General features: G+C 40.5%; 1 protein-coding gene and 1 long non-coding RNA gene across 4 annotated transcripts in view; both read right to left on the reverse strand.

The window, feature by feature from the left end:
• plxnc1 (plexin C1) overlaps nt 1-27,064 on the reverse strand; it is a 64,339-nt gene that overhangs the window by 3,650 nt on the left and 33,625 nt on the right. For all 3 annotated transcript variants that reach the window (XM_046071888.1, XM_046071887.1, XM_046071886.1), the window contains exons 7-27: nt 22,368-22,470; nt 19,579-19,654; nt 19,069-19,110; nt 18,719-18,852; nt 17,588-17,767; nt 16,009-16,117; nt 15,390-15,569; nt 15,144-15,308; nt 14,811-14,913; nt 14,568-14,669; nt 13,170-13,273; nt 13,011-13,052; nt 12,799-12,923; nt 12,476-12,674; nt 10,489-10,635; nt 6,047-6,215; nt 4,662-4,762; nt 3,496-3,571; nt 2,519-2,553; nt 2,264-2,359; nt 792-955 (exon numbers count right to left, since the gene is read on the reverse strand). In XM_046071888.1, the coding sequence (XP_045927844.1) occupies nt 792-955; nt 2,264-2,359; nt 2,519-2,553; nt 3,496-3,571; nt 4,662-4,762; nt 6,047-6,215; nt 10,489-10,635; nt 12,476-12,674; nt 12,799-12,923; nt 13,011-13,052; nt 13,170-13,273; nt 14,568-14,669; nt 14,811-14,913; nt 15,144-15,308; nt 15,390-15,569; nt 16,009-16,117; nt 17,588-17,767; nt 18,719-18,852; nt 19,069-19,110; nt 19,579-19,654; nt 22,368-22,470 (2,452 nt within the window). The remainder of the gene's footprint in view (nt 1-791; nt 956-2,263; nt 2,360-2,518; nt 2,554-3,495; nt 3,572-4,661; nt 4,763-6,046; nt 6,216-10,488; nt 10,636-12,475; nt 12,675-12,798; nt 12,924-13,010; nt 13,053-13,169; nt 13,274-14,567; nt 14,670-14,810; nt 14,914-15,143; nt 15,309-15,389; nt 15,570-16,008; nt 16,118-17,587; nt 17,768-18,718; nt 18,853-19,068; nt 19,111-19,578; nt 19,655-22,367; nt 22,471-27,064) is intronic.
• LOC123984777 lies at nt 24,820-25,895 on the reverse strand. The gene is made up of 2 exons (XR_006828525.1): nt 25,831-25,895; nt 24,820-25,295 (listed from the first exon to the last, which is right to left on the reverse strand). It is a non-coding gene; the product is annotated as an uncharacterized LOC123984777 (long non-coding RNA).

Consider the following 27,064-nt stretch of genomic DNA (forward strand, 5'->3'; position numbering starts at 1 on the left):
GTGTAAAGTTTCCACAGTCAGTAATGGTTTGGGGTGCCATGTCATCTGCTGGTGTTGGTCCACTGTGTTTTCTGAGGTCCAAGGTCAACGCAGCCGTCTACCAGGAAGTTTTAGAGCACTTCATGCTTCCTGCTGCTGACCAACTTTATGGAGATGCAGATTTCATTTTCCAACAGGACTTGGCACCTGCACACAGTGCCAAAGCTACCAGTACCTGGTTTAAGGACCATGGTATCCCTGTTCTTAATTGGCCAGCAAACTCGCCTGACCTGAACCCTATAGAAAATCTATGGGGTATTGTGAAGAGGAAGATGCGATACGCCAGACCCAACAATGCAGAAGAGCTCAAGGCCACTATCAGAGCAACCTGGGCTCTCATAACACCTGAGCAGTGCCACAGACTCCATTGCCACGCCGCATTGCTGCAGTAATTCAGGCAAAAGGAGCCCCAACTAAGTATTGAGTGCTTTACATGTTTATACTTTTCAGTTGGCCAACATTTCTAAAAATCCCTTTTTTGTATAGGTCTTAAGTAATATTCTAATTTTCAGAGATACTTAATTTCAGATTTTCATTAGTTGTCAGTTTTAATCAACACAATTAAATGAAATAAACATTACAAATATATCAGTCTGTGTGTAATGAATGAATATAATATCCAATTTTTGAATGGAATTACTGAAATAAATCAACTTTTTGATGATATTCTAATTATATGACCAGCACCTGTACATCTTATTTTTTTTGTTTGTTTCCTTCTGTCCACAGAGCTTTTGATGACTCAGCCATACCTGTTGGTCTTCCAGATGTGCAGGACGTCTGGGTCGGCGATCTTCATGCTGTCTGCCTGAGCGTCCAGGAAGTCGAAGAAGTATTTGACAGCGTGCGGGACTCTGGAGTACGGCGTCCCCCAGATTGATCTGAACAGGTTCTCCACATATGAATGCACTGCCACCTAGAAGAGAAAAAACAAAATAATGTCCTTCTCTGCTGTGTAGTTCACAGTGAAAAGAAAAAATTACTGATGTTAAAGCATCTACAGGTAAGGAGCAGCAAACGAGATATTTCAAATTTTGTTTGAATTCTCTCCCCTCTGAAATAATCAGATATACACCCATTCTTTCACCAGAACTCTGCACTTTTAATTATTTATTTCCTCTTTTAAAAAAGGAAATATCAAGTGTCATCTACTTTCTTATCTGACAAAAACCTCTCCAAATTAAAAAAAAAAAAAGAGGTCACCACAACAGGAAGTGTTTCAGCCGCACATTTGCAGTTGTCCATCTCGAACGTGTCTGACAGAACAGATACACTTCTATTTTAATCAGTGAGGCTGCACACAGGCCATGTAAAGGCTGCTGTTTAAATGCAATGTGAGGTCTATTTTTTCTTCTAGTTTTACACGTGATTGTGTCTTCGATTCAGAGCTCTGCCAAAAAGCGGGTGACCTATACTCAGCACTGTGCGTGAATGCATCCTGTGTACACGGAGCACTGAAGCTGCTGCTGCTCTGCCAATGTGCTGCTCACGCTACGCCTCCTGTGTAGACAAGAGTAACAGCAATAGCACGCTTCCTCTGCAACATAAACACCGCTACAGATGGTAAACATAACTAAGAGACTGAGACTGGTATCAGTTCTGCTAGTGCAGGTGCTAGAGTTTTGACTGGAAGAAAGAAAGGACAGCACATCGCTCCTGTTCTGGCTCACCTATGTTAGTTACCAGAATCAATTTCAAAATCTTACTATTTGTTTTTACAGCCTTAAATGGATTAGCTCCACAATACATCGCTGATCTGCTAACTCCATATTCTTCCTCACTCAACCCAAAGGTGACCAGGGTTTCTCTGTTGCTGCTCCCTGGAACAGCCTGCCGTCTCACATTAAGTCCTGTTCCACTATTGACTTTTTTATATCCAATTCAAAGTCCAATCTTTTTTCTCTTGCCTTTAGTTCTGCCCCACTAGATTTTCTCAAGTCCTCTCTCATTTCTAACGTCCTCTTACTGTGTTTTATTCTGTCACTGGTTTTATTCTATTTCACACTTCTCACCTTTAAAAAAACAAATATCAGATCTTATCATGTTGTTGTGTTGGGTTTCCATTTTTAGTCTTACCTTCTCTGTGTTACTGCATTATCATATACTGAGATAGATTCTAACCCATCTCCCCTGAACGGAAAGTGCTCATCTGCCGTTTTCAGATGTGCTATATAAAACTAGTGTTGGTACGTGCTGAAGTAAAATGAGCCATTGTTCCCCTTGCCTTGGTGGAGAGCAGCTTGGTGAGGTGCACTTCCTTTAGTTTTAACTTCTTCCTCTCTGGGTTCTTTCGTTGGTCCTCGTCTACATCGGGATCAATCTGCGGAAAAGAACCATCAAACACCCTTACATTGATTAACCTCACTACCCTTATAACATTTAGTGTTATGCACACATGTGCGGTGTTGAAAATGTCCCTGTCTTGTAAACTGATGTGATGATTCACCTGTGCAAACAAAGAAAAAAAACACAAACTTACCAAGTGGAAGTATTTTCCAGCGAAGTTCTCGTCATCTAAAAGTAAAACAAATGAACAGCAATCATTAACATCATCATTATTAGAAATCAACTTCCTCTTCTGCCATCTAGAACCTAGTTCAGTGGTTCCAAATGTATTAAAAATAATTCAGCGCTGCTTGTGTTCCAACTAACAGCTAGGATGTTAGTCCACTACAGTGTAAAAAAAATAAAAAATTATAATTTCAAACTCACAATGTCCACTTTTGTGTTACAAAATAATCTCAACTCAAGGTCCACCTGCTGGCCGTTTATGAGCTTTCAACTGCATCTCAAGGTCTCTGGACTCCGGCGTCAAGTCATGTCCCGTGTTCCAGTTTTTTAGGACACATGATGGCAACTCAGCCAGTTCCATTTGCTGATCAAGACTGTAAGAAGCGGTTAGAAGCTCAGAAAAAAATAGTAAGAAGACCTTGAGTGAAGATTATTTTGCCACACGTACTGATGCCATGGTCAAGAATAAACTATGAGAACAGTTTTCATGGCTGGTACAAAAAGTACCACAAGCCGACTGGACCCATTTGATGCTTAGAGAGTGAAGTTGATTGTAAACTCTGAAGTCTGTTATTTCCAATTAAAGATACCTCATTTTAACTTCCTGGCTATAGCTTATTGATATCGCCTCATCAGTAAGCTACTCTGAATACAGGACCCACCAACTGTTGTCCTCTTAGTAAAATTAATTGAACAGATTCACATTTGAGATCCAACTGGCAGGCATATTTCTTAACTTTGGACTGAGCCAGGCAAGCCGTATGTCTTCCAGTCTCTATGCTAAGCTAAAATAATTCCCCCCTGGATCTATCTTCATATTAGTGCGCAGAGTGTCCTATTGATCTTCTCATCTACTCTTGTTGAAAAATAAAAGCGAATATGCATATTTTACAAAACTATCCCTGCATGTGTAACGTGAACAGTGTTTCCCTTCTCAGCTCTTACCCTTCAGACTTCCCTGCGGGCTCAGAGGAGGATGAGTTTTCTTAGAAAGCACTTTGATTGTCGCTCCATCAGGAACCTACAGAGGTGCAAACAGACCATCCCACAGAAAGGTTCATAAATGACATCTTCTTTCATTTTGAAACCTTGCTGTGAAATTAGTGAGATGGGAACAAACACTCGTACCACTCCCTTACACTTCAGAAGGCTTACATTTCTAATGTAGTGGGTAGCTTTTGAGGAACTTAGAACGTCTTCACTTGATATTTGCTAGAAGAAAGATTGTTTCAGTTGCAGGATGGCTTTGGCCAACACAGTCCAGGCCACCAGGTTTTCACTCGTGGGGCGGAGTTTATCTTTCCCAGGCTCTGAGGGTACTCTGATGGATGGGAGATGCATAGCACAAGAAGACTCCCTTGATCCCATTAAGAAGCCATTAGGAACCACTCTTCCTCCAGTACATTTCTTTCCGTTGATATAAAAACTCTCTCTAGGCAGCTTTATTGACAAAGTGAGATGGAGTACAGCTTCTCATCTTCTCTCAGTGAGATGCTGTACACTGACTCAGTCAGTCAAAATACAATGCGGTTGTTGCTCACAGGAAATGATTCAATTTAACAACAAAGTAATGAATGTAAAAGTACATTTTTGAGTTACTTTCCATGAACAACTGTGTTCAGTACACAGAGAGCTGATGTCAGATCATCTGCCACCTCTGTAAAGGGTTTTTGTGTCACCTTTTAGATGTTTTTACATTTAAAACAGCTACTTCTCCTCTTCTGGTTCCTCCTGCATGTGAAACTATGCAGCCTTTTCCTTTAATATTAAAGCTGTCTATGCGCTATATTAAAAGGGAGGTATTTGCAATGATTGATTTGTTTTTTAGATTTTGAATCCAGTTTCTGTATGCATACTCTCCTCCTGTAGGCAGGAACGCAACAATAATACTCAAAGTGAGAGGAGATTTCCTCCAACTGACAGAGACCCAGCTTTTTTCAGTGTTGTGGCCGTGTTTCTGTTCAGTTTCACCTCAGCAGCATCCTCTTTTCAGCCCACGCCACAACATAACACAAACAGAAACAACTGCTCAGTTTCTGCAAGAGAATACAGTATGACTCTCTTCTTCCACTTACACAATGTTTTTTTTTTTTAATACTCCTATTTCTCACCTTGTAGTGCTTCAGTGTGTTGAGCATTGTCACGTCCCCGATGACCTCCGAACTCGCGTCCACTTCTTCAAGAGGGACAAACAATCCATCCTTCTCATACTCTGGCGAGAAAAAGTGACCAAGTTATGTTTAAACAGAATGAAATGGGTTTTTTTTCAAAAAAACATTAATCTTCAAAAATATATGGTTTAATTTTTATAAGAGGCGCAGTAATTTCCTAAGACAGCCCGGCACTGTAGTTTGAAGCACACAAAGAGGAGGAAATAATACACTTACTGGGAACCATTTTCTGCCTAAGATTAATACCCATTTGATGCACCACCATGATGATGTATGTGGGACTGGCATAATAACCATGTTCACGGTAATGAAGGAACATGTAAATCAGTGCATCGTGGGGCACTTTGATATATTTTTAAAAACACTGTTCAAAAAATGACCACTTAATCATGACAGTATAACATCATGTCAGTTAAACTTCAGGGATTTGAATCTGTGCAGTTAGGAGGCATAAATGATTGTGAATCAGTGCCACCTGTTTTGGTGCAAATGTAAGTGATAATAGGTGTGAGTTCAGCGCTGACAAAACATTTTTTTTTCTCCACGGGAACGGTGGTGCCTTGAACACCCTGTTGTGCACGCAAGTGCATTGCATTTCCCTGCCTTTTTAACACCTTTGTGTTTACAAACTTGTCGCCGCTGTTTGGATAACACCTGTGACATGCCCACCAAACAGAAGGAAACATACTTAGAAGCCTGTTGCGGAAAGGTTACACAACGAGGAAACATGTCGTTCAATCTGAAAAAGTGGCAAACCAGTGCAAAAGATCTTGAGATTGAACTTGCCCCAAGCGCACTGGAGAGGCAACAGCAAGACAACCCCCAAAGAGGAAATGGTTTTGCAGCCGGTGGCTACAGACACTTGCTCTCTCCTTATCCTACCTGTCTGATTGTTCTCTAGTTCTGCATTTTGCTAGTGTCCTTCTCACTGCTGGTAGCATGAGGCGGTACCTCCAGCCCATTCAGGTTGCACAGGTAGTCTAGCTTCTCCAAGTTGGATCAGCGTGTAATTTCAATTTTTTTTACCTTTATTTCGGTGTGATTTTGAATCCAGCCCTCAATCGGTTGGTTGTGTTATGTATAGTACAGATTTTGAACTCTGAAGTATTTCCTTCATGGAGATCTGATGTGTGATTAATGTATTTCTCATTTTTTTTGAGCAGTGTAGTTTTTGGACAACACTGGAGCTCTGTGGCAGATGAAGAAAGTAGATCCGGCTTCGTCTACATAGGCAACACTTAGCGCTGGTTCATGGTTAGTTTTGATCTTTAGTGTAATCTCAGTATTTAAAGACACAGGACTAAAGAGACTGTGCTGGTTCTTACCGACACAAACGTCCCTGATGGGGCTGCTGAAGGGGAAACCAAACTTGGCCTTGAAGGTGGACAGGATTTTCTCTTTGACTTGCTCTATTGTGTCACAGCTGAGAGCTTTGACCTCCAGAGGCTCGCTGACCTCTCCGTCACTGCCCACTGCAAACAGCACCTTGAGCTTCTGTAGAAAGCAGACAGAAAATCGACAAAATTGACATTGACTTTTTGCCAATTACTGGTCGAGAGATCTTTACAGCCTGCTAACAACTATCTCCGTTGTAGAATCCATGTCAGTCTATGTGTGAATGGTTACTAAAAAGCTCAGCACACTAGCACATGCACACAGCTGCTTGCAATCCCACTTGTCAGAAACCACCAAAATAACCACTCATGCTAACCTCAGATTTCCCATCATGCAGAAACTGAACCAAAGCCTCGAAACAAAAGAAGTTTCATATTCCAACACATTAATTTGAGGTAAAGTGTGGTTAATGAAAGGCTTTAACAGCAGTGTTGTTCGAGTTAATGTACCATTAGTCTCCATCTTGTTTCTTTTCTACAGTTTTGTGGCTTATGCACACACAGTATAATGGCTGTAAACGTGCACTAAAGTGAGATGGTGTTTGTTAGATTAGATAAAATGTTCAAGACAGCTGTGTGTGTTGGGTCACTGTAGCAGCAGAGGGAAGGAAATAGAAATGAAGAGTAACACAGAATACCGAGGATGTTTTACATAAGAAATGCACAGGGGATGATTCAAATGAAATTACTGTTGCAGGTTTGTAGACATTTGCAGATTGTGTCCATGTGTCGACTAATGCAAACGTACATTTTATATGCCAAAATCCCAAAAAACCTTTGGCAGAATTACTGTTGCAGTTGGCATGGTTCCTAAACTATAAAAAACTTTAAATATGTGTGCCTAAAAAAACAACCAAAGTTATAATTTGTAAACAGTTTAACACCCTAAAACTCATCAGGACTGTGTGGGTGGTTTCATTGGATTTGATAGACAGTGGCCTGGCAACATAATCAAACAACTCAGTGGAGTTTTTCAGTGGAGACCCGCCTACTTCAGACTAAAGACACAAATGCAGAAATGTTTCATGTGAATAAAACAAAACTGGTCCAACTTGTGAAGAATAGAAAGTTTGTTTATGAAGGACCACATCGCTCAAAGAACAATACAGACTGAGAGGAGAATGTATGTTTTCAGGGCCTTTAAGATTATTATACCAACATATGTCACTTTATCTATTTCATTTTGATTTGACCTTGTCATATGAGACTGACGTCAGTATTTGCAGACTCCAGCAGCTGCAGTTCCATGAACTTCGCTGGCAAACATAGCATTACAAAGAATATGATTACAAAAGGGCAAAATAAAGTTGGGATTCAGTTTCAAGTATCTGTGCATGCCAGCTCATGCTTGGCCACTTACTCATATTTTCCTTCTCTCTCAGTTTTAATGGTATGCTTTATGAAAATCATGGGTCCATCCCTTACAGCTGGGCTGTGTCTGATCTGCATTAAACCATGTTGAAAAGAAACACCAGTAAGTGCAACAATGCTGTGTGTCAGATTTCATCTAATACTTTAGATACATTTTCCTCTCATTTATTGTCCTTTAATGCAGTGATTCTTAATATATTGCCAGAAAATTACATAAATTCTTCTAACCCAAAGACATATGCAGCTTTGACTGTGACAAGTTGATATTGCTTCATTTTAAAGAGTTAGAAGCCCAAAAGTTTGAGAACCAATGATTTTGTTGTGGTTTAGAGTTTTCCAAAACACTTTGAAACTCAATTCAATCTTATTTATATGGCACCAAATCAGAAGATATCTCAGGGCACTTTTCATATAGAGCAAGTTATACTACCACACACTTTATAGTATTATATCCATGCTTGATATTACCCAAATTATAAAAATAACCAAATGTCTACATCTGTATCTAGTGTCAGGAACTTCTCTATTTAGCTCTGAGGATGAGGGTGTGTTCAAAGAAAGCGTGTTCTTACAGTACGTGGGTTCACAGATACATTAAATCTGAGAAATGCTGAGTTGTTCCTCTTCCTGGAATTAGATGTTTAAAAAGTATTTCAGAGTTACTCATCCTCAGATGCAGCACATTATATAGATTGTGTTAAAGGTTGTGCAAAAAAGACCCAAATGCAGAACTCTTGACAGGCAGGTTTAAGAAATAAAAGTGAGCTTTAATAAAAAAGAAATGAAAAAAGAGAGCAGGGTGAGGCCAAATCACCCCCAAAATTACAAAAATCTAACGAGACAAACCGTAATGGCTCGACGAACACAGGCAGGAATACTGAAGGAGGAAGCAACACGCATGACTGGGGAACAGATGCAGACAACCTGACCACTGAAAGAGGAAAGACACAAGAACTGACAATGTTAAGGAAGGATAACAATCAGGGTGAAACTAATCAGGGTGGTAAAGATGATCACACAGTTGGGAAAGCACACAAAGACAGGTAGTAAAGACACATGAGGAAACATGAGAATATAAAATAAAACTAACTATACTCAAACTCCCTTAACAATTTAGTTTCATTTAGCTCAGACATCTGAGGTACATTAACATAATTAATTTCCTCTTAACCACATATGCAAATGAGCTACTTTGATTGAGGAATATTAAGAAAAAAAGCATCCACACTGTGGCCATCTTCATTTACCGTGGAAACTGCTTACAGTGATCAAAAAGATGGGGGCAGAATCATTAAATATGAATGCTGTTTAAATAATTTGCTTATATTAATCAAATTGTTCCTATTATGTCTTTTCACACATGAAATAAATCAAAATATTTTATGAATAGTTTTCTTTTTAAACTCTGCTTGCAGTTTGGCATTGATAGTCTAAACATTTAGAAAAGTACTGAAACCACCACCAAGAAGCCCATTTGCACAGCTGATGTTTCAGTTAAAAGCACAACATGTTTTAGGCTATAGCCTAATTATACAGGCTTTTTAGGAATTAGGAAGCAGCTGCCCTAAATTTCATTTTTTTTCGTTTCATCCCGCGTACAGCTCACAAAACTCTGTCTGGTGTCTTTATGGTTAACAATATTTTGTAGCACACATTGCACCTTGTGGAATATGATCTACTGTAAGCTATATTTTACATACAGTACTATTTTACTGTATATTTGAATTATCCAGTAATTTGAGAAACGTTTGAAACAATACAACTTAATAAATAGTGAAGCTGTGCTTTTCGTCTACTGTGTGAGAAATAAAGAAAAGGTTGATTTGGTTCGAATAATCAACCCTGTTGACTTTCTCCATCAGCAGTGGACTATGCACAGCACTCGCTATTTCCACCCGCAATTCCGTTTTCAGCCACAGGTGCGCAGAGGAGGCTTATTAATGAGGAAGTCTATCGAAACCAAAACCAACGTTGTACCCAGTTACATTTGCACCATTGTGTCCACTGTTGCTTTCCCTGGTCCGTGATTGTAAAATATCCACCGTCGGAGTCTTATTACGTAATAGATAGCATTTCTCTAAGTGTTTCTCTGCAAAATACTTAAATGACCAAATATACCAATGCGTTGGGCGGCCGTTAATGTACCTGAGTGGCCCGCCCAAGTAAAGCCTGTGTGGAAACACAAAAGAAATGGTCAGGCCCCTCTGGTATTTGGCAGAACTGCCAGATGGCCAATCCGCCCCTGGTCATCAGTGTGACCCGGACAGACGTGGTACTAAAGATAAGAGGTTTCCACTATGCTGCAGAGAACTTATTGATCAACTCAAGCCTTTCTCTATATTTAGTTTCCATTATATAACCAAACATCTTCAACTCTCATTTTCTCTTAATGGTTGACAGCAAGCAGATATTGCCTGGCAGTAAGATGAGACGGTACTGTGTTTCACTGTTACTTGTTTTACCAAGGGCCTTGAAACTACGTCACAAAAGTGATTTTAACTTAAGTCTCTATTTCAGAACTTCTCTGCCGGGCAACAACAAGGTATTTTTTTTCTTCCAACATGCAGTAAATAAAGCCATATTAAGCTTTTTAAAACTGTGCTGCTTTGCATGTTCAAAAGAGCATTAAGAGACATGGAGGAGGAAGTGGTTTGTAACAGCTGCTGTGCACTGACTCACAATGTGGCAAGAAACCCTCATATACACACAATAAGGATGTTGTCTTATCAAGGAAAGTCCAGACCAGAGTGTTCATACCACAATCAGATGAGAAAAAAAAATAAGACCCACAATTTCGAAATGTAATATCATAACATTATATTTGATAACAAAGTATGTGTATTGGAAGATTGGGGGTACTGCGTAAAAGATTAAGTTTGTGGTTAGCAAACTAACACACCAAAAACAGAACTAAGAATTTGGTGTTCATTAAAATGAACACTTTCACATGTACAAGCACAACTGACTAAGCCATGTGTGTTTGTGTATGTGTGTGTTTGTACCAGGAAGCTGAAATCTTGAGCCTGCCACAGCAGCCAGTCCTCGCTGAGAGTGTACAGAGCTTTCTCTGTCACACAGTCCACAGGTCCTTTCGCGGTCTGCTGCGTCAGAGCGCTCACCATCAGGAATAAGTGCTGGCCAACACTTTCCTGCACAAAGTACGAATAAGGAAGTTGGTCGGTTAAACAAGGCACAGAAGCTGTTGTAACTCTGTGCAGAGTTTTCTGTGATGTCACCCAGAGTGGGAATGTTTATTGTGAAACATTTTTGTACTTGCTTTAATCTGGTGTGTGGGCAGAGGAGATTTGTGAGGACGATATTTTTTTTTTTCAAATGGCTTAAGTAACACTTCTTGGCTGGTTAAAGTCCTATTTATCAGATCGATCTCAGTTTGTACATGTTAACAACGAATCCTCCGTGTACGCCAAAGTTAGTCACAAGCATCTGTGCTCGGGCCAATCCTATTCGTCTTATATATACACGCTTCCTTTAGACAATATTATTAGAAAACCCTCCATAAACTTTCATTGTTATGTAGATGGTTCCCTAATTTTATCTACCAATCAAGTCAGTTAGCTAAAGTCAAGCGTGCTTTAAGTATCTAAAAATCTGTATGCCTGCAATTTTCTGATGTTAAACTCAAACAAAACTGAAGTGATTGTATTGAGGCCTAAGCACCTCTGAGACGCATTATCTAAAGTTACTGTAGATGGCATTGCCCAGCCTCCAGCAACACCGAAAGGACATGTCCTTTAACTCCCACATAAAACAAACTTCGAGGACCACCTTTTTTTCATCTACGCAGTATTGCAAAAATCAGGTACATCCTGTCTCAAAATTATGCGGAAAATATAGGAACAAATGCATGGTCATTTACTGGATTACTGCAATTCCTTATTGTCAGGCTGCCCGAATAAGTCCCTTAAGACTCTCCAGCTGATCCAGAATGCTGCAGCACGTGTTCTGACAGGAACCAGGAAGAGAGATCTTATTTCTCCTGTTTTAGATTCTCTGCACTGACTCCACATAGAATTTAAAATCCTGCTTCTTACCTACAAAGCTCTTAATGGTCAGGCACCATCTTATCTTAAAGAGCTCATAGTACCTTACTACCCCACCGGAGCCCTGTGCTCCCAGAATGCAGGGTTACTTGTGGTTCCTAGAGTCTCCAAAAGTAGAATGGGAGCCAGAGCGTTCAGCTATCAAGCTCCTCTCCTGATAAAGCTTATAGTTTGGCCTGGCTCAGGTGAGCCTTGAACCATCCCTTAGTTATGCTGCTATAGGCCTAGACTGCCGGGAGACATCCCATAATGCACTGAGCTCCTCTATCATTACTATTATATTACAACTATGTGGAACTTGATTGCAGGTTCTGCCTGTTAAAAGGAAGTTTTTCCTTAAAACTGTCATCAAGTGTATGTACACTGGGAAAGAGCCTAAGTGACTTTTACCAAATACTTGTATATTGTACAAATTGTTAAACCCTTTCCTCACTTGGATTCTGGTGCATGATCTGTACGGTTTAATTGTATGGTATTTTTTTTTAGCTTCACAGAACATGTTCCTGTGTTACGTTGACATACAAATGTCTCCAATATTTTTACTAACATTAAGGTGAGTCTAGTCAACAGCCATGACAGTGGCTCTGTTTGGCTGTACTTAGGCAGTGGTGCTCTGAGCTAAATTCTAACATCAGCACACTAACCTTTACTAATTAGCCATAAACACAACATACAACTGAGGTTGATAATAATAATGATTAGTTTGCAAGTATTTGGTCATAAACCAAAATCTTGGATCTAAAAAAAATCATCAGAACCCCTCAATTCATCCTGAGAGGAACACAAATATCTGTTCCAAATTTTATGGCAAACCATCTAGTAGATGTCAAGATATTTTTATGGATAAGTGACAAAGTTGTTCATAGCAATACATTCAGTATTTCAGATATTGATGCTAGCATGGCTAAAAATTACTGGCTGGACTGACTCGAAGGAAGCCGTAAAGGCAGATGGACATCCAGTTGGTGAGCAGTTTCTCCACAATGGACTCGGTGCGCCGTAGCAGCAGCTTGGGCTGAGCGTTGCTGCTCTGCTGCATGAGATCCCTCAGCAGAGTCTCCATTACCTCCGTCAGGTACAATAAGTTGTTGTGGAGCGCTACGGTCAGTAATGATGCCAACGTACTCCTGGGAACGAGTAGATGCAGGTGGGGAGACAAAAGTAGGCAAGGACGGGACACAGGAGGTGAGTTCAAACACAGTAGAATGTTGTGCCATAGGATAACTGAATGGATGAACAGGTACAACTCACTTGTCTTGGATGTTGAAGCTCTTCTGCTCCTCCAGAGCGTGCACCATAGATGTGAGGAATAGCTGGTCCTGGATCAGCCTGGACAAGCTCTGGCAACACCCGTCGAGCTGAACCTTCACTGCGTCCTGTTTTCAGGTCAGATACAAGCAACACGTCACTGCCAGAGTTACAAAGTGGTACCAACATCAGGAACAGCTGGTGTCAAACCTTACCTGACCAATGTCTTTGATACACAATGTCATGAAAGATTCATTCTGAAAAACAATAACAAAAAGGTAGCTTTCTTAATCTGGCTATGATCATTTAATGTCACAACAACAGCTTCAGTTTGTCAGATATGAACATTTGCTTTTTTTGCAGCTCCACTGTACCTGAGGAAAGAAAATTCTGGAGGCAAAGTGCTTGTAGTCCAGGAAAGGAATCGCTCCAACATTTTCCATCAGGTCAGCTTTCTCCGTCTGCATATCCACAAAACCTGTGGAAGACAGTGGCTTTTATGGACTACAGACTTGTGTGTGTTGAGTGACACTAAATCTCAGAACTACAACTCCAGAATAACAGGACAAAGGATAAAGCAGATTATATGTATTTCTCTTTAGTCTCAGGTCAAAAAGCTAACTTAAAAGCGGGCATCAGTTTGCAAATAAAAAGAGGTAGTGAAAATGGCAGACTAAGCCTGTACTGGTGCAGCAACTTACTTGCACTGTTCTTACACCTCTGCAGTGTATGTCTGTGCAACATTTTTATATGACATCAGAAAACAGAACAAGTACAGGACATTTCACACAATAAAACGGAAGATTGGGGTGTGTTATGCTAGCAGCGGTTATAGCCTCAAGCAGTAAAGTAAAATGGCTTGAGAAGTTTCAAGTGAAGTTTGAATACTTATCCAAATGTTATCCTTTCTTCACCTATCAGTAACTGATGACTGAATCTATTAGAACCTGAGTAATGTTAAAAACAACCGTGTGATTCTGTTCAGTTGTATTTGATGCTCATCGAATCACAAACAATAAAAACAAACAATAAAATAACAACAACCACAAGTTCTAAAAACCTTAATAACACATTTGGGAGCAAGGTGGTTAAAATTCATAACTAATTGCAAACAACATAAACAGTAAACTATACTAAAGTATAAAGTGCCGGATGCACTTCAAGACTGTTTGCTTTGAGCAGACTGTTTATTAACAAGAGCTGTGGAAGTAGGGATGAAGGACTGCTTACTTTTACATCTGCTAGTTCCAGTTTCCCTGAAGGTGATTTTTCATACTCAGAGTGCAGAATACAGGAAGGGTCCTTCAGAATGTTTGGTGCCTGTGAGACTACTGTTTTATCAAAGATAGTCTGGAGGAATATGTGGTCTTTATTCCCATAACCTTCATTGCAGATTTCACTAGTCTTCAATTTTTGATTTACACTGGATAGTAAGGGTGCCAAACCAGGATGCCATTCCGTATCTGATCAGACTTTCCAGCACGGTGTTGTAAAACAGTGTCATGATCTTAGTGCTCACCCCAAACCATCAGAGTCTGTGGAGAAAATGCAGTCTTTGGGCCAGTTTGGCCCACAAATAGTCAACAGGCTCATTTCCTTTCAACATTTGGAATCCATTGTAATCCACATGAATCCAAGCTGGCTAGTCACTGTTCTCCAGGGAAAACGAAAGCTAAAAACTCAAAGCGTACAGGGAAATTTGTGCTCCATATGCAATTTATGGCGTTTAACCTTACCGCTGGACTACTACATGCACTAAATTTGTGACTGACCTTGTCTAATGTCATTCCTGATGTCGAGCTCCAGGTCTTCCATAAACTTGTTCATTTTAGCAGCGAGCTTCTTCTGTTTGCTCCGATAGACAATTACCACCACTGTAAGACAAAACCAAGCAGGCAAAGAGAATTTTGCAAATAAAAATAGAAAATGGGTTAAGGTTTGACGTAGTTTTGTTTTTTAAGCCTGGTGGTGGACCAAAATGTCTCAAATCACTCTACCATACTTTGTGTACTTACCAACAATAATGCATGGTACCAGGAGAATGGCAAGCAGCATCAGAAGGTACAGATACAAAGAAGATTCTTTTGTCAGCTCTTTTGTCTTGTCTCCATACATTATCTGTAAAAAACAATCACACTATATTTGAAAAGAATTTTACAGAGCATAAATACATGTTTACTGCTTTGAATAAATTTTACTTTTAGTAAATATTCTATGGCAATATACTTCTGAAGACTTTGGACACACTTGATACTGCATAGTAGTATTGTTACTATTACAAAATAAAATGTCTATTTTATTTCTCTATAGTATTGTCTAGCTTGGTGTGGTATAGTGTGAATATTTACCATTAACTGATGAAATGTAGCGTCGGGTGCTCTTTGAATTTCACAGAAAAAGTCAGTCTCGTTGCTGGTTTGTTTGGTTTTAATGATGCAGGGGTATTGTTTTTTTTCACAAACGCCCCACACTAACAGCTCTGTTGTGGTAATCTCCAGTTTGTCTGCCTTTTTCTGAAATAACAGAAACAATGATGTGCTTTTATGTATTGATGTCCTATATTTTTACATGTGTGCTAAAAAAATATGCATTACCTGTATGTTGATGAGGACACTGTCCCGTGTCTTTGTGGATGTGAAGCTATTGAACTCAGGATCTGGATAGTAGGTTATGTTTGTGGAGCAGGCCAAAGTTTCATTGGCTACTTTCAGAGACAGAGTGCTTGTAAAAATCCCTGGAGTATTTCCAGCTGCAGGTGTGTCATAGATGAGATTCTGCAGTGAAAACCATTCAGTGTTATAATATGATATAATTTGTGCATGGCACAGCATGACATGGTGATGGTGGTGACGTGGTAAACTCAGCAATGCAATGTGCCATGATGAAATATGGCATAAAACAATGAAACAATGTGATACTAGTTGATGTAAAATAACATATGCTTATACAACGTAATAAGACATAAATGGGACGACAAAGAAGATAACGACTTTAGAATGACATAACTGCAGCGTAACAAAAAAGTATATTATAACAAAGTGGGACTAATATGTGACATGCTTCAATCTCTGTGTTTGTGCATGTGTATAGTCATGTGACCACTATACATGCTATAATGGAATGTTTAATGACATAATACTAGAAGATGACATGGGATGATTTGACATGACATGATCAAATAAAACAATACTTTGTGTGTGTCTACAGACCCACCTGATAGCTGCTGTTACTGGGAAGTCTGACATCCTGCGGGGCGTGGCTGTGTATGACCCCTTCCACAAACTCCATGTGGAATCCCATGAGTGTGATCTTCCTCTTCCCACTACAGGACACAGAGCAGCAGCCAGTCAAAGAAGAGGAAAGAATGGTAATGCCTAATATGATGGTAAAATACACCTGTGGCTACCACTTGTGGATTATATGTAAGGGTTCTCTACATATGAGAATATAAGTAATTGCAATGGTTAGGAATCACCCTCTGACGATTAATTAATTTGTTGAGATATAGTGTCCGAAAAACGCATTTCTGAGGCCCTGCAGCTAGCAGGACAAACTGACAAGACAAGACATACTGCTAACTAACACCCTAGTTTAAAGAAAGTCACAACCATGAGCACAATGAAGGGAGCACCCTGGAAAGCTGTGCATGCTTACAGGTGGATATGAGTGGCAAATCACCATGCAGTTAATTAGAGGTAACTGTAATGTGCTTTGAGGAATGGCTGCGTGCAAGGGCAGTGTGCTAAAATGATAACACTGAGGAAAAAGCTCTGTTTATTGTGACTTATATAATTCTGGCTGGTATGTTCTGGCCATATGTACATAAATTGTTATAAAACTCTTTGACTATTTTGTCTTTCAACACTGTTGCATGTTAAGGTTCAAAAATAAAGGCAGAAGTGCCACTTTCAGTTGCTGGAACGGAAAGGGGAAGTAGTCTTATGGTGAAAGACCCAGCTTTTGGGAAGTAGTTGTCTTTCCCCATAAGATGACCCTCAACCTATAACTGTTCCTCAGTAACTAACACTGTTTCCTAAAATAAGTTTCTATTGAAGTTAGTGACAAAGCACTGGAGGCTGATTCAAAAATAGCTTAGCTACTTAATTTTCCTCTGCCCTTTTTGATAGCCCTTTGAGTTTAGCAGGTGCTGTCTAGAGCATTAGCAATGCCAGCGCATTCAATTAAAATGGCAATTCAGTTACAATATCTTTACAATAATCATAATGTTTAGACCACATTTCCTATTAACCTTGTGTTGCCTCATGATGCCTCTCCATTGACAGGGGCTACAGAAGCTGATCCCAGTGATGGTCTTGTTTGTTCATAATGATTATTCTAGTGTCTCAATAATGATTAAGTTATGATTTATTGATGGCAGCATGCTAGATATGTCACTTTGAACTCATTGTCTGAATGACCTGCTGAAAGGGGCTTTTCTTGTTCCTGCTCCAATGGAGCTCAGCACTTTAGCTGCTTATCTTTTTACATTTAAAATAATGTGAGAAAGGAAGTCACCATGATAAAAAGAAAATTAACAGAAAGCTTTCTTCCTCATATCTTCTTTCTGTGTGACAATCAACAAATTAAGCCTTAAGCCTGCACTTTGATTTTGATATAACTTTTTGTTAGATGAAGCATTTTCTTAGCAGCTGCTGGAAAAACTGTATCTGTCCAAGATTAGATTTCACGTCTTCAATTTCATCAAATCACTATTAGAAACAAATTGACCCACTCATGCCTTATCCTGTCTTTCGTCTCCCAAGCCTGTCCACGTTTGTGTTGTCAGTCTTACCTGACCCAGGTGCTGCTGGGTGTAACGGCTGTGCAGGAAGGTGCGGAACGGTAGGCGATTGTAGTGTTGCCGTGGCAACTTCCATCTGAGAGGAGAACACATACTTTGACCATGCCTTTATTTTCGGCACTGGGAATGTGGAACGTCAGATTTACACCAGTGTTGTTCCATACAGGAGATCTGACCAGAGCGCACAGGATGACAGACAGAGAGAAACCAGTCAGTCTCACTGAGATCAAGACACACTTTGTTTTTACGTGGGGAGTACATTAAGGACATCAACAATAACATGCATCAACAATAACATGCAGACATCCTGGAGGCAACCAGAAGCACAGTAGCAAAATCTGCCTAAACACAAATATACATCAGTTTAAACTCACCAAGAGGGTGTTTCGTAAGCTTAACACGTCCGAATGATCAAAATATCACAACACTAAAACAAGATCAAATGGAGGGTGCCTTTGTTTGTACCTAAAAACCTAAAAATTCTAAAAGACTCTGAAAGTAAGCCTATGAAGTCAAATCATTCAAACATTATGGAAGAGATTCTGAATTAGCATAAATTCCTCAATCCCTAAAGCAGAAGCGCATCCAGCTTTAGTTTCAAGTTGATGTCCAGATACAAAAAGGTCTGTCTGAGCAACAATGCTGATGAGCAAAAGGAGTATGGTTTTTACTGAACAACAACAGGTGATAACATAAACTTAAGTTTTTTATATAGATATAAAATATATAGTTTTTTATATATGTGTGAACCATGTGAGGCTTGTCTTAGTGGAAGGATTTACCCAAAAACCTCACATAAAATCTTCCCATTATGTTTGTGGAGCAGAACCATATTTGACAACAAAATCCAGTTTCTGGCTTCAGGAAAGAGCAGTGCACATAAAGTATTGACTTGACAGTCACTGAAAAGTTTTTCAGTGTCTTTAAATGACCTGGGTTTTTGAAAGAACAGATGCTTCCAGATTAGTGACAAAGGACAGGAGGGCAACAACATGCAGAGGGCAGAGATTTCATTAATACTGTCAAATGGCAGAATATGGTTTGTAATCAGGAACATTTTTCTTCAATAATTACTATCTATAAAATATCATTTATATATATAAAATTAAAAAACTGACTCACTCTCGTGCCGTGCAGTCCAGGTCTGCCTGGATCCTCACTCTGGTCACACCACCGAGGTTACGACCGGACAACAGCGCATGGTTTCTGCCGTAGAATGACACAACACTGGGAGTGATGGAGGAGATCTCCGGTCTCTGACAGTAAAACACAAACAGAGATAATTGGTTTAAATGTATTACCTTCTACTAGGGCTGACCCCGAATAGGGTAGTTGAAGATTCGATGCTTTGATGGGTGGAGCCTGATTCGACTGTCAACGTCACAGCCAAATCTTTGCAGTGGCATTATGAAAGTAGGATCATACTATTTTGGCTATATGTGTGTAATGTGAGAATTGAGGTTCAGACTCACAGAAAAGTTCATCCCTGACTCCATCATTCGGCAGACACTTTCCTGCAGGCAGAAATGAGGGGAAGTAACATTCAATTTAAAAAAGGTACTATTAGTGTTGATAAAGTTCCAAGCATAAGAACATTTTTTATAATGAAACCAAACAGATAAAATGACTCTTTGCTTGACTAAAGCAATAAATGTTTAATACTGAGAAAGGAATAAATTAAGAGGCTATGGTAAAAATTGTAGAATCAACTAATTTCCTAATTGTTTCCAGTAGCTAACATGTATTACACATTTAAACATTTGTTGCTGACAGGTGCTGAGCTGACAGTCTGTTGAAATAACTATTGTTATTTATATCTCATATTTGAAATTCAGAGCAGCTGTTCTGGTTTCATTATCAGTTTCAAAATAAATGTTGTGCTGTTACACTGATGTTCAAATGTAGCACATGGAAAGTTAGCATACATGCATGATGTCTGGAAAAGCCTATATTAGATAATACATTTAAAAAGACATAATTACATCCCCCACTCCTTGATTTGCCCAGGAGCAGCCGTTTGTGCTCCAGCCACATCCAGCCTCGATACACTGCCGACACCTGAAGAGAAAACAAATGTTATCACCTGTTGTTGAAAACACTCGTACATGAATCATAATGCCTTGATAAAACACAAGATAGTTATACTGTATATTCTTCCTGATGAAGAAACACGACCATTACAACCATGATGAATGTATGAGACTAAGTGGAGGGATATGGGAGGAGGGGTTAAATTCTTTTTAGCCTTTTTGTCTTTATACCTCAGTCTTTATTGACTTTAGTTTATGCAGTTTCATTTTTTTCTTTTTGTTTTCAGAGCCACTTGTTTCATTCCCTGTTAGTACCACAATGTGGCCTTTGCTAAGTTTTTACAAGTCTCATTACATGCCATTTTGAGCGCAGCACTTGTCCTTGCCTGAATTAGACCAAAAGCTTACCCAGTTATTCATCATTCACGGCAAATTTGGACACAGTTTGGGAAAAACTGTGGATTTCAGGCTCCCTCACTTGGTAGTCCAGTTGCTTCTTTGTTCCATCCAGTCTTGACAGTTCATTCAAGTTTTGGTAAAATAAATGCTTGTAATGTTTTGAAAACCTTTTTTATCAATTGTTTTGCATCTTTCTCTGAACTGACAGATATAGTTGGTATACACAGGACCAATGTTGTTCATTGCTTTATGCTCCAGTTCCTGAGGAAACCCTCTCACAACCCTATATAAACATTTCTGTCTTTAAATCCTACCCTGAAAGGATCAATGTCATTTCCCTTGGAGGGAACTCGAACTGCGTCGGTGACGACACTATGGGAACGCCTCTGGGCGTGGCAGGGCTGAACTATGAATGAAACTACTCCAATCCTATTGGTGTTGCTAGAACGGTAGTGTGTGACGGCGTAACCGGAGGGGGTAGATAAGCACGCCGGCACATAGGACACATTAGCTTCTTTCTATTCAGCAGGCACTCTGGCTATGTTTGGAAGCTCCATCATCCTACCTGAAGTCGAGACGAAGCAGCAGATCATGTCGAAGCGATTCAGCGGAGGGCCGGATCTTTCACCCGCACCCCGCCTTGTGGCAACTATGGGTCTGGCCCCTGAGGGGGCGCAGTTCCTAGAGGCGGGCCTGACGACAGGAGCAGTCGAGATGCTGCTCAGCTCCAGAGCCCCGTCCACGAGAAGGATGTACGGCCTATGGTGGAATGTGTTCACCACCTGGTGCAGAGAACGGGCGGTGGACCCAGTTACCTGCTCGGTAATTGTGATACTGGAGTTCCTCCAGCACCGTTTCTGCGCCGGCCTCTCCCCGTCCACGCTCAAAGTGTATGTGGCTGCCATTGCAGCATTCCACGCCCCTCTGAGTGCTTCCACTGGTGTTGCGCTTCCTCCGTGGAGCCCGGAGGATGAGACCCGTGACTCGTTCCAGGGTTCCCACCTGGGACCTGGCAGTGGTTCTCGAAGCGCTGGCTGAGGCCCCCTTTGAACCCCTGGAGTTGGCTGAGGCCAAGCACCTGACCCTTAAGATGACCTTTCTCCTCGCTATCACCTCTCTGAGGAGGGTGGGGGATCTCCAGGCACTTTTGGTGTCTCCCCGATGCCTGGAGTTTGCCCCGGGGGGGGTCAGGGCCATCCTGCACCCTTGTCCAGGTTATGTCCCTAAGGTTCCGGCCAGACTGGCAGGGTCCACGGTGCTGCAGGCGTTTCATCCCCCACCTCATGTGACGGCGGAGGACGAGAGACTTCATCTGCTCTGCCCTGTCAGAGCACTGAGTATTTACACTCTGAGGTCTTCCCGGATGGAGGAAAGCAGACCAGTTGCTGGTGTGTTTCGGGTCCCCCAAGGCTGGGCTCCCCGCTTCTAAACACACCATCAGCAACTGGATCGTTCAGACTATTTCCGTGGCCTATCAGGTGCAAAGTTTGCCTTCACCTATGGCCGTAAAGGCGCACTCTACTCGAGGCATGGCGGCTTCTAGGGCCCTCCTCACAGGGGCGTCACTCCAGGATTTGTGTGACGCGGCTGGCTGGGCCACCCCTCACACTTTTATCCGGTTTTACAGTCTGGACCTTCCTTCTGCACCCGGCACCCGTGTGCTCTCCTCCTAGTCGTGCCATCAGGTTCTGCACGCTGGGGGCAGGCGGGGTTTCGGCGCGGCCTAAGTGGGTATCTCATAGTGTCGTCACCGACGCAGGAACGTCTCGGGTTACGTATGTAACCCTTGTTCCCCGAGAAGGGGAACGAGACACTGCGTCGGTCCGCCACACCTCACCCCGCCTGGAGTGCCTTGCTTCATAGAAAGGGCTAATGTGTCCTATGTGCCAGCGTGCTTATATACCCCCTCCAGTTACGCCGTCACACACTACCGTTCTAGTAACACCAAATTGGATTGGAGTAGTTTCATTCATAGTTCAGCCCTGCCATGCCCAGAGGCGTTCCCATAGTGTCGTCACCGACGCAGTGTCTCGTTCCCCTTCTCGGGGAACAAGGGTTACATACATAACCCGAGACGTTCTGTGTTCATCTAAAACATAAGCTGTTCTCCCATGTTAACTATTAAAACGGCTCGGGAACAGGACATAGATTTGAATTTTTTATGATATTTATATATTTATATTTTATTAAGTATTACATTGCACCCACACTGGATCCTATTTTGACTGCATCATTTCACCAGTGATACATTTGACTGATGAATAGTCAAATTTTCAGCTTCTATTATTTATTTTAGAAATAATCTGTCTACTTAGATTTCTTGAAAATGGCAGTGGACTTACAGGACAGGAGTCGGTGGTCCCCTGATGTCAGAGCAGTTGGATATCTTAAATCGTTCCAACAATTGTGTCATCCCAAGTCTAATCTTAACGGTGACACGCAGGCCTGTTAAGTGGAAATAATACAGAGAATGTTACAGTAGTGGTCATAAGTTCAAACAAATATTTCATATTCTCTCATATTTTTAATTCATTTAACAATATATAACATGAGGCGACACAGATTTATCAGCAGGTAGAGAACATTTTTATCTGATAGGATTCTTGTGACGGTGTGAAGGTCCTTGATTATCAGGTATTTCATTCACCGGATTTATCAAAAGTCACTGACCTTCAGCAGGAATTGTGCTATTTGTAAGGACGCAGGTGCATTGTGGGAACCGTGGAGGACTGCTTGCTGCGCTACAAAGCTGGCTGGAGCTTGCAGAGAACTGACAGGCGAAGTTAGACAGAGCGCTCTGGCCCACAGTCAGGTGTGTCTGGATGCTAAGTGTGATCTGAGAAAGGAAGGGATGTGAGTTTAAAAGAGAAATAACTGACAGACACAACTGATTATAGTTCAAATCCTGGACGTAACCTGTACCTGGCCAGTGCTGTCCTTTACAACGCTGTAGGAAACCATTTTGCGTTGACGGGTGTCATCAGGAATGGACAACCAGTCTGAATCTTGGCACTCATCTTCAAATGTGCAACTAGGAAGAGAAAATGATGTTTTAACCAAGTTTATAATAGTTTGAAGATGTCAGCAGCAGATGGTGTTTCCCTGACCTTCTTTTAGAGCCACACCAGACACAGTATGGATCCTGTGCAGACCAGCAGTCCTGCACATTTGTGTATGTGCTGCACTTTGACACAGGCAAACGTTTAATCTAGAACAGAACACAAACATTCAACAACACTTTGAAAGCATGGCTTAAATCACGACACTGTAAATTCAAAAATAAAGACTGTTTATACATGTACAGTTCACCTACCAGGTTTTGAAATGGCACATAGACATGTTTACGGTCCACTTGATCCAGAAGTATTTTGGGGAACACTTGGCGGTCGTCACTGGCCCTGTAGAGCACCCTGGGACAGGTGGTGTGATAGTTCTTGTCCACAGCGAGCTGACAACAAGAATGTAGCTTTGTTATGTTTCTGAGAGACTGAGCTGCTGGGTACAGAGCCCTAGAGTGGGCACAGAAGAATATAACAATTTCTTCCAATGTTTTCATTAATTAATGCCAACTATACAGACAACTATACAGAAATCCAGCACAACAGACCAGCCCTGTTTATCAGAGTGCTGAGTAATGGGAAAGGTTTATTCTCAAGTACTGTGAGTTTGAGTCAAACACATACAGACTGTATTATATAGATATTTTTAATATTGTGTCATTGTGATTTATTGTCAGTGTGTATAGCTCGGGTTGTGTCTGTGTTTCCCTGGGGTTGCTTTGTACAACAAACTGGTGCTGATTGTGAGCTGTAGTTTCTCTGGTAAACACACCGACCTCTTCGGCTGTCGCAGTCCCTCCTACCCAGCCTGCTGCTGCTCCTCTCATGGTCACTTCTCCGGAGCCTTTTTGGTGTCAGAATGTCTCTGGGACAGGCAGAGCGGCTGCAGGGCCAGGCACATTTTTTCCCCTCTCTATGGAGACTGCAGGGATCTATAGCTGTGTTTTAGATGCAAAGCTTAACTGGAAAGACGCGACTATCAAACTAATACCCAACTAAAAGTATGATTTTGAATGGTCACCAGCGTACACATGATGAGCTTTAGCCTTAAGGTTTATAATCTTTAATGACCTCCTTTTGTTGTTTTGTTGATATTGTATGTTTATGTGTAAAGTGTAGAGTCCTTGTGTTCCTTGAAAAGCGATCTAAAAATACAAATTATTATTAATTATTATTTATATTAAATCGTTATTATTAATTATTATTGTTATCAACTGGTGCCTGCTTTTTTGAATTACTGAAATGATTTCTGCTTATGAGAACACTATGCTCCTTCTGAAAAGCACTTGTGCAACACCTACAAATAACATATATATCTGACCACATCTGTACAAACGGCTCTATTTCCTGCCATAGTTAATATCATGTGGTGACAAGACAACCTTTATCTTAAGGGTTAAGGATAGTTTTTTTTTCTTTTATTAATTTGTATTTTAAACTTATCATTAAGCATTCATCAGGGAGCTGAAAGTCTGAGCTGGGGGTGCTGACAGAAGGTCAGTGTATATAATGACGTCATCCTAAATGGTGCGTGATATTATATATTTTGTATTAATTAGAATGACCAGAATAATTTAGGATCTAATAATTATTAATAACAATTTGAGAACATTTAACACTACAGCAGACAGCAAACTTGAACAACATGTTAAAGCAGCTCCAGTCACCAGCAGGAACTAACAATGAGAACTGCAGGAGATGAAGAGGGAGAAACGGCACCTGGACGAGAGAGATGTGACCTTCATCACAGTTTATTAAAGTGCAGCACAGTGAGGATACAGACGTTTCATACGGATCTCTGACACTGTTAACTACGGAGCCCCTAAAGTAAGAATAGGTTTTAACTTATGCCAACAAGTTAATTATCAAGCTGCCCTCAAAGTGTCAAAAATACTTTATTTTAAGGGATCAGTAGTTAGTAGGGACTCCAGTGTCCAGTGTAGATCAGAAACCACAAAACATCTGGATTCTTGATCAAAGAGTCTTTATATGCGTTCACACTTCTGTCCATTTCCACGCTCCATCTCTCTCACGAGCATGAGCTGTCTCGCTTGACATTGATGAGCGCATTGACTTTATGAAATGTTGAACATGTTGCTAAAACCAAACCTTGCTTATCGTGTCCCTCTTGTATTCTGTCTTATGGCTTCAGCTGCAAAACATTTACAGCAGTTGAACTATGGGGGATCTTTCGGTAAGGTGACCAGATTTCTGAAATGAGAACCGGGGACAGTTTAGGTTTGGTGGTCAGTATGTCATTAAAAAATATAATGTTGTTAATAAAAAAGGGGGACAATTTCTGTTTTATAATCTGTTAAATGTAACTTCTGAATGAAATTAAGTCATTTTGAGGCAGAATCTACTTTTCAGTCAATAAGTAGAGGCTGCAATCTCTTTCTGACAAGTGGAATACTGCATTTTATGTATTGTTTTGTATTTTGTATTTTGTATTTTAAGAGGTAAAAGTACTAGTTGAGTTATATATAATCTGTCAAATAACTTCTGAATGAAATCAAGTCATTTTGAAGCAGAATCTACCTTTCAGTCAATAAGTAGAAGCTAATCACTTTCTGGCAAGACTACTGCACTACTTGGGTTGTATTGGCCATTTAAAGGTATTTCAGCAGGTAAAAAGGACCGGATTGGTTGGTGGATAGACTCCGTGACCTTGCCAACAACAACAACTCATGCCATACTACATTTAAAAAGCATTTCTATTGAAATGCGCGACACAACGTGGACTTACCTCCATCTAGCCTGTACACGATACAGCTCCGTCTCCGGAAAGTGGACGGAGCCGTCGGAGCGAGGGGATTGTGGGCGTGGCCATGCGTTCGATGCAAACCCATGATTGGTCAGTCAAACCACCAATAGAATCTCTTATTTAGACCTTTTTGACTCACAAAACTTTTGAACTTGCAAAACTATTTAACTTGCAGCACTTATTAACTTGCTAAACTTTCTGCCTCGCAAGGAAAACTTTTTAACTTGCAATCAATAAGCACAAATTAGCAATTAAAACTTTTTGTGACACAAAAAAAGGCCTGTTTATTTTTAATCACATACTTAATTTTTGATTTCAATGCGATAAATATGCTCTCAAAACATTTTTTTTTTGCTTGCATTAAAAAGACCTTCATAGGTGGACACCACAGAGCTAAAGAGGCGTGCTTGGCAAGTACAAGCAGGAGAGGACAGATGCAGAGACTGCTAGCAAAAATCTCCTTTCTTGGTAAGTTTATTATTGTTAGCAAGACAACACAATTGTGTAAGTTAACAAAAGTTGAGCTCACTCTGGATTTGGAAATATTTTCCTTGGTGGATAGCTCTGGTGTGCATTAGCTAATGCTAGCACGTGGATTAATATATTTGTTAGCTAACATTAGGTAGCATTTTAATAGCTTCATTATCGGGACAGCGACTTTCGTCTGCCTTATAAACAGTGTTGGGAGTAACGCGTTACAAAAGAAACGCAAATAACGTTACAGTAATGTGTTGCTTTTTGCTGTAAGGCAGTTTTTAATGTTACTAAAATTTTGGTCATATACAATGCACATGTCAAAACACATGTCCATGTTTACAGTAAGTTATCATTATTCCTGCCCATGTAGTCTAAAGACATCACCACAGTTGTCATTTTTGAATAAATTCATTCTAAAGTTTAGCTGAAGCTACTATGAATCATCAGCTAAGCATCTGTGTTAGACTATTCAAAAGTGGATATCTTCTAAAGGTACACTGTTTTTAGAGATTTCTCTTCACTGCAACCATGGAGGGGGAATTATTACAGTGACCAATAACTCAGTTTTAACAGCATTGTTAAAGTGTACACGGGTATGTGAGAATTGTTTTAAGACGCGCTTGAAATAATGTTTTTATGTACTGCAATGCCTGACCATACGATATAATAGCATGTGATGTTATGTAAAATACTGCTCAACTATGTCCATTTGTATGGTCATAGATCCTGTATTCAATTT

This window comes from Micropterus dolomieu, linkage group LG16, assembly GCF_021292245.1.
Source record: "Micropterus dolomieu isolate WLL.071019.BEF.003 ecotype Adirondacks linkage group LG16, ASM2129224v1, whole genome shotgun sequence".
NCBI lineage: Eukaryota > Metazoa > Chordata > Actinopteri > Centrarchiformes > Centrarchidae > Micropterus > Micropterus dolomieu.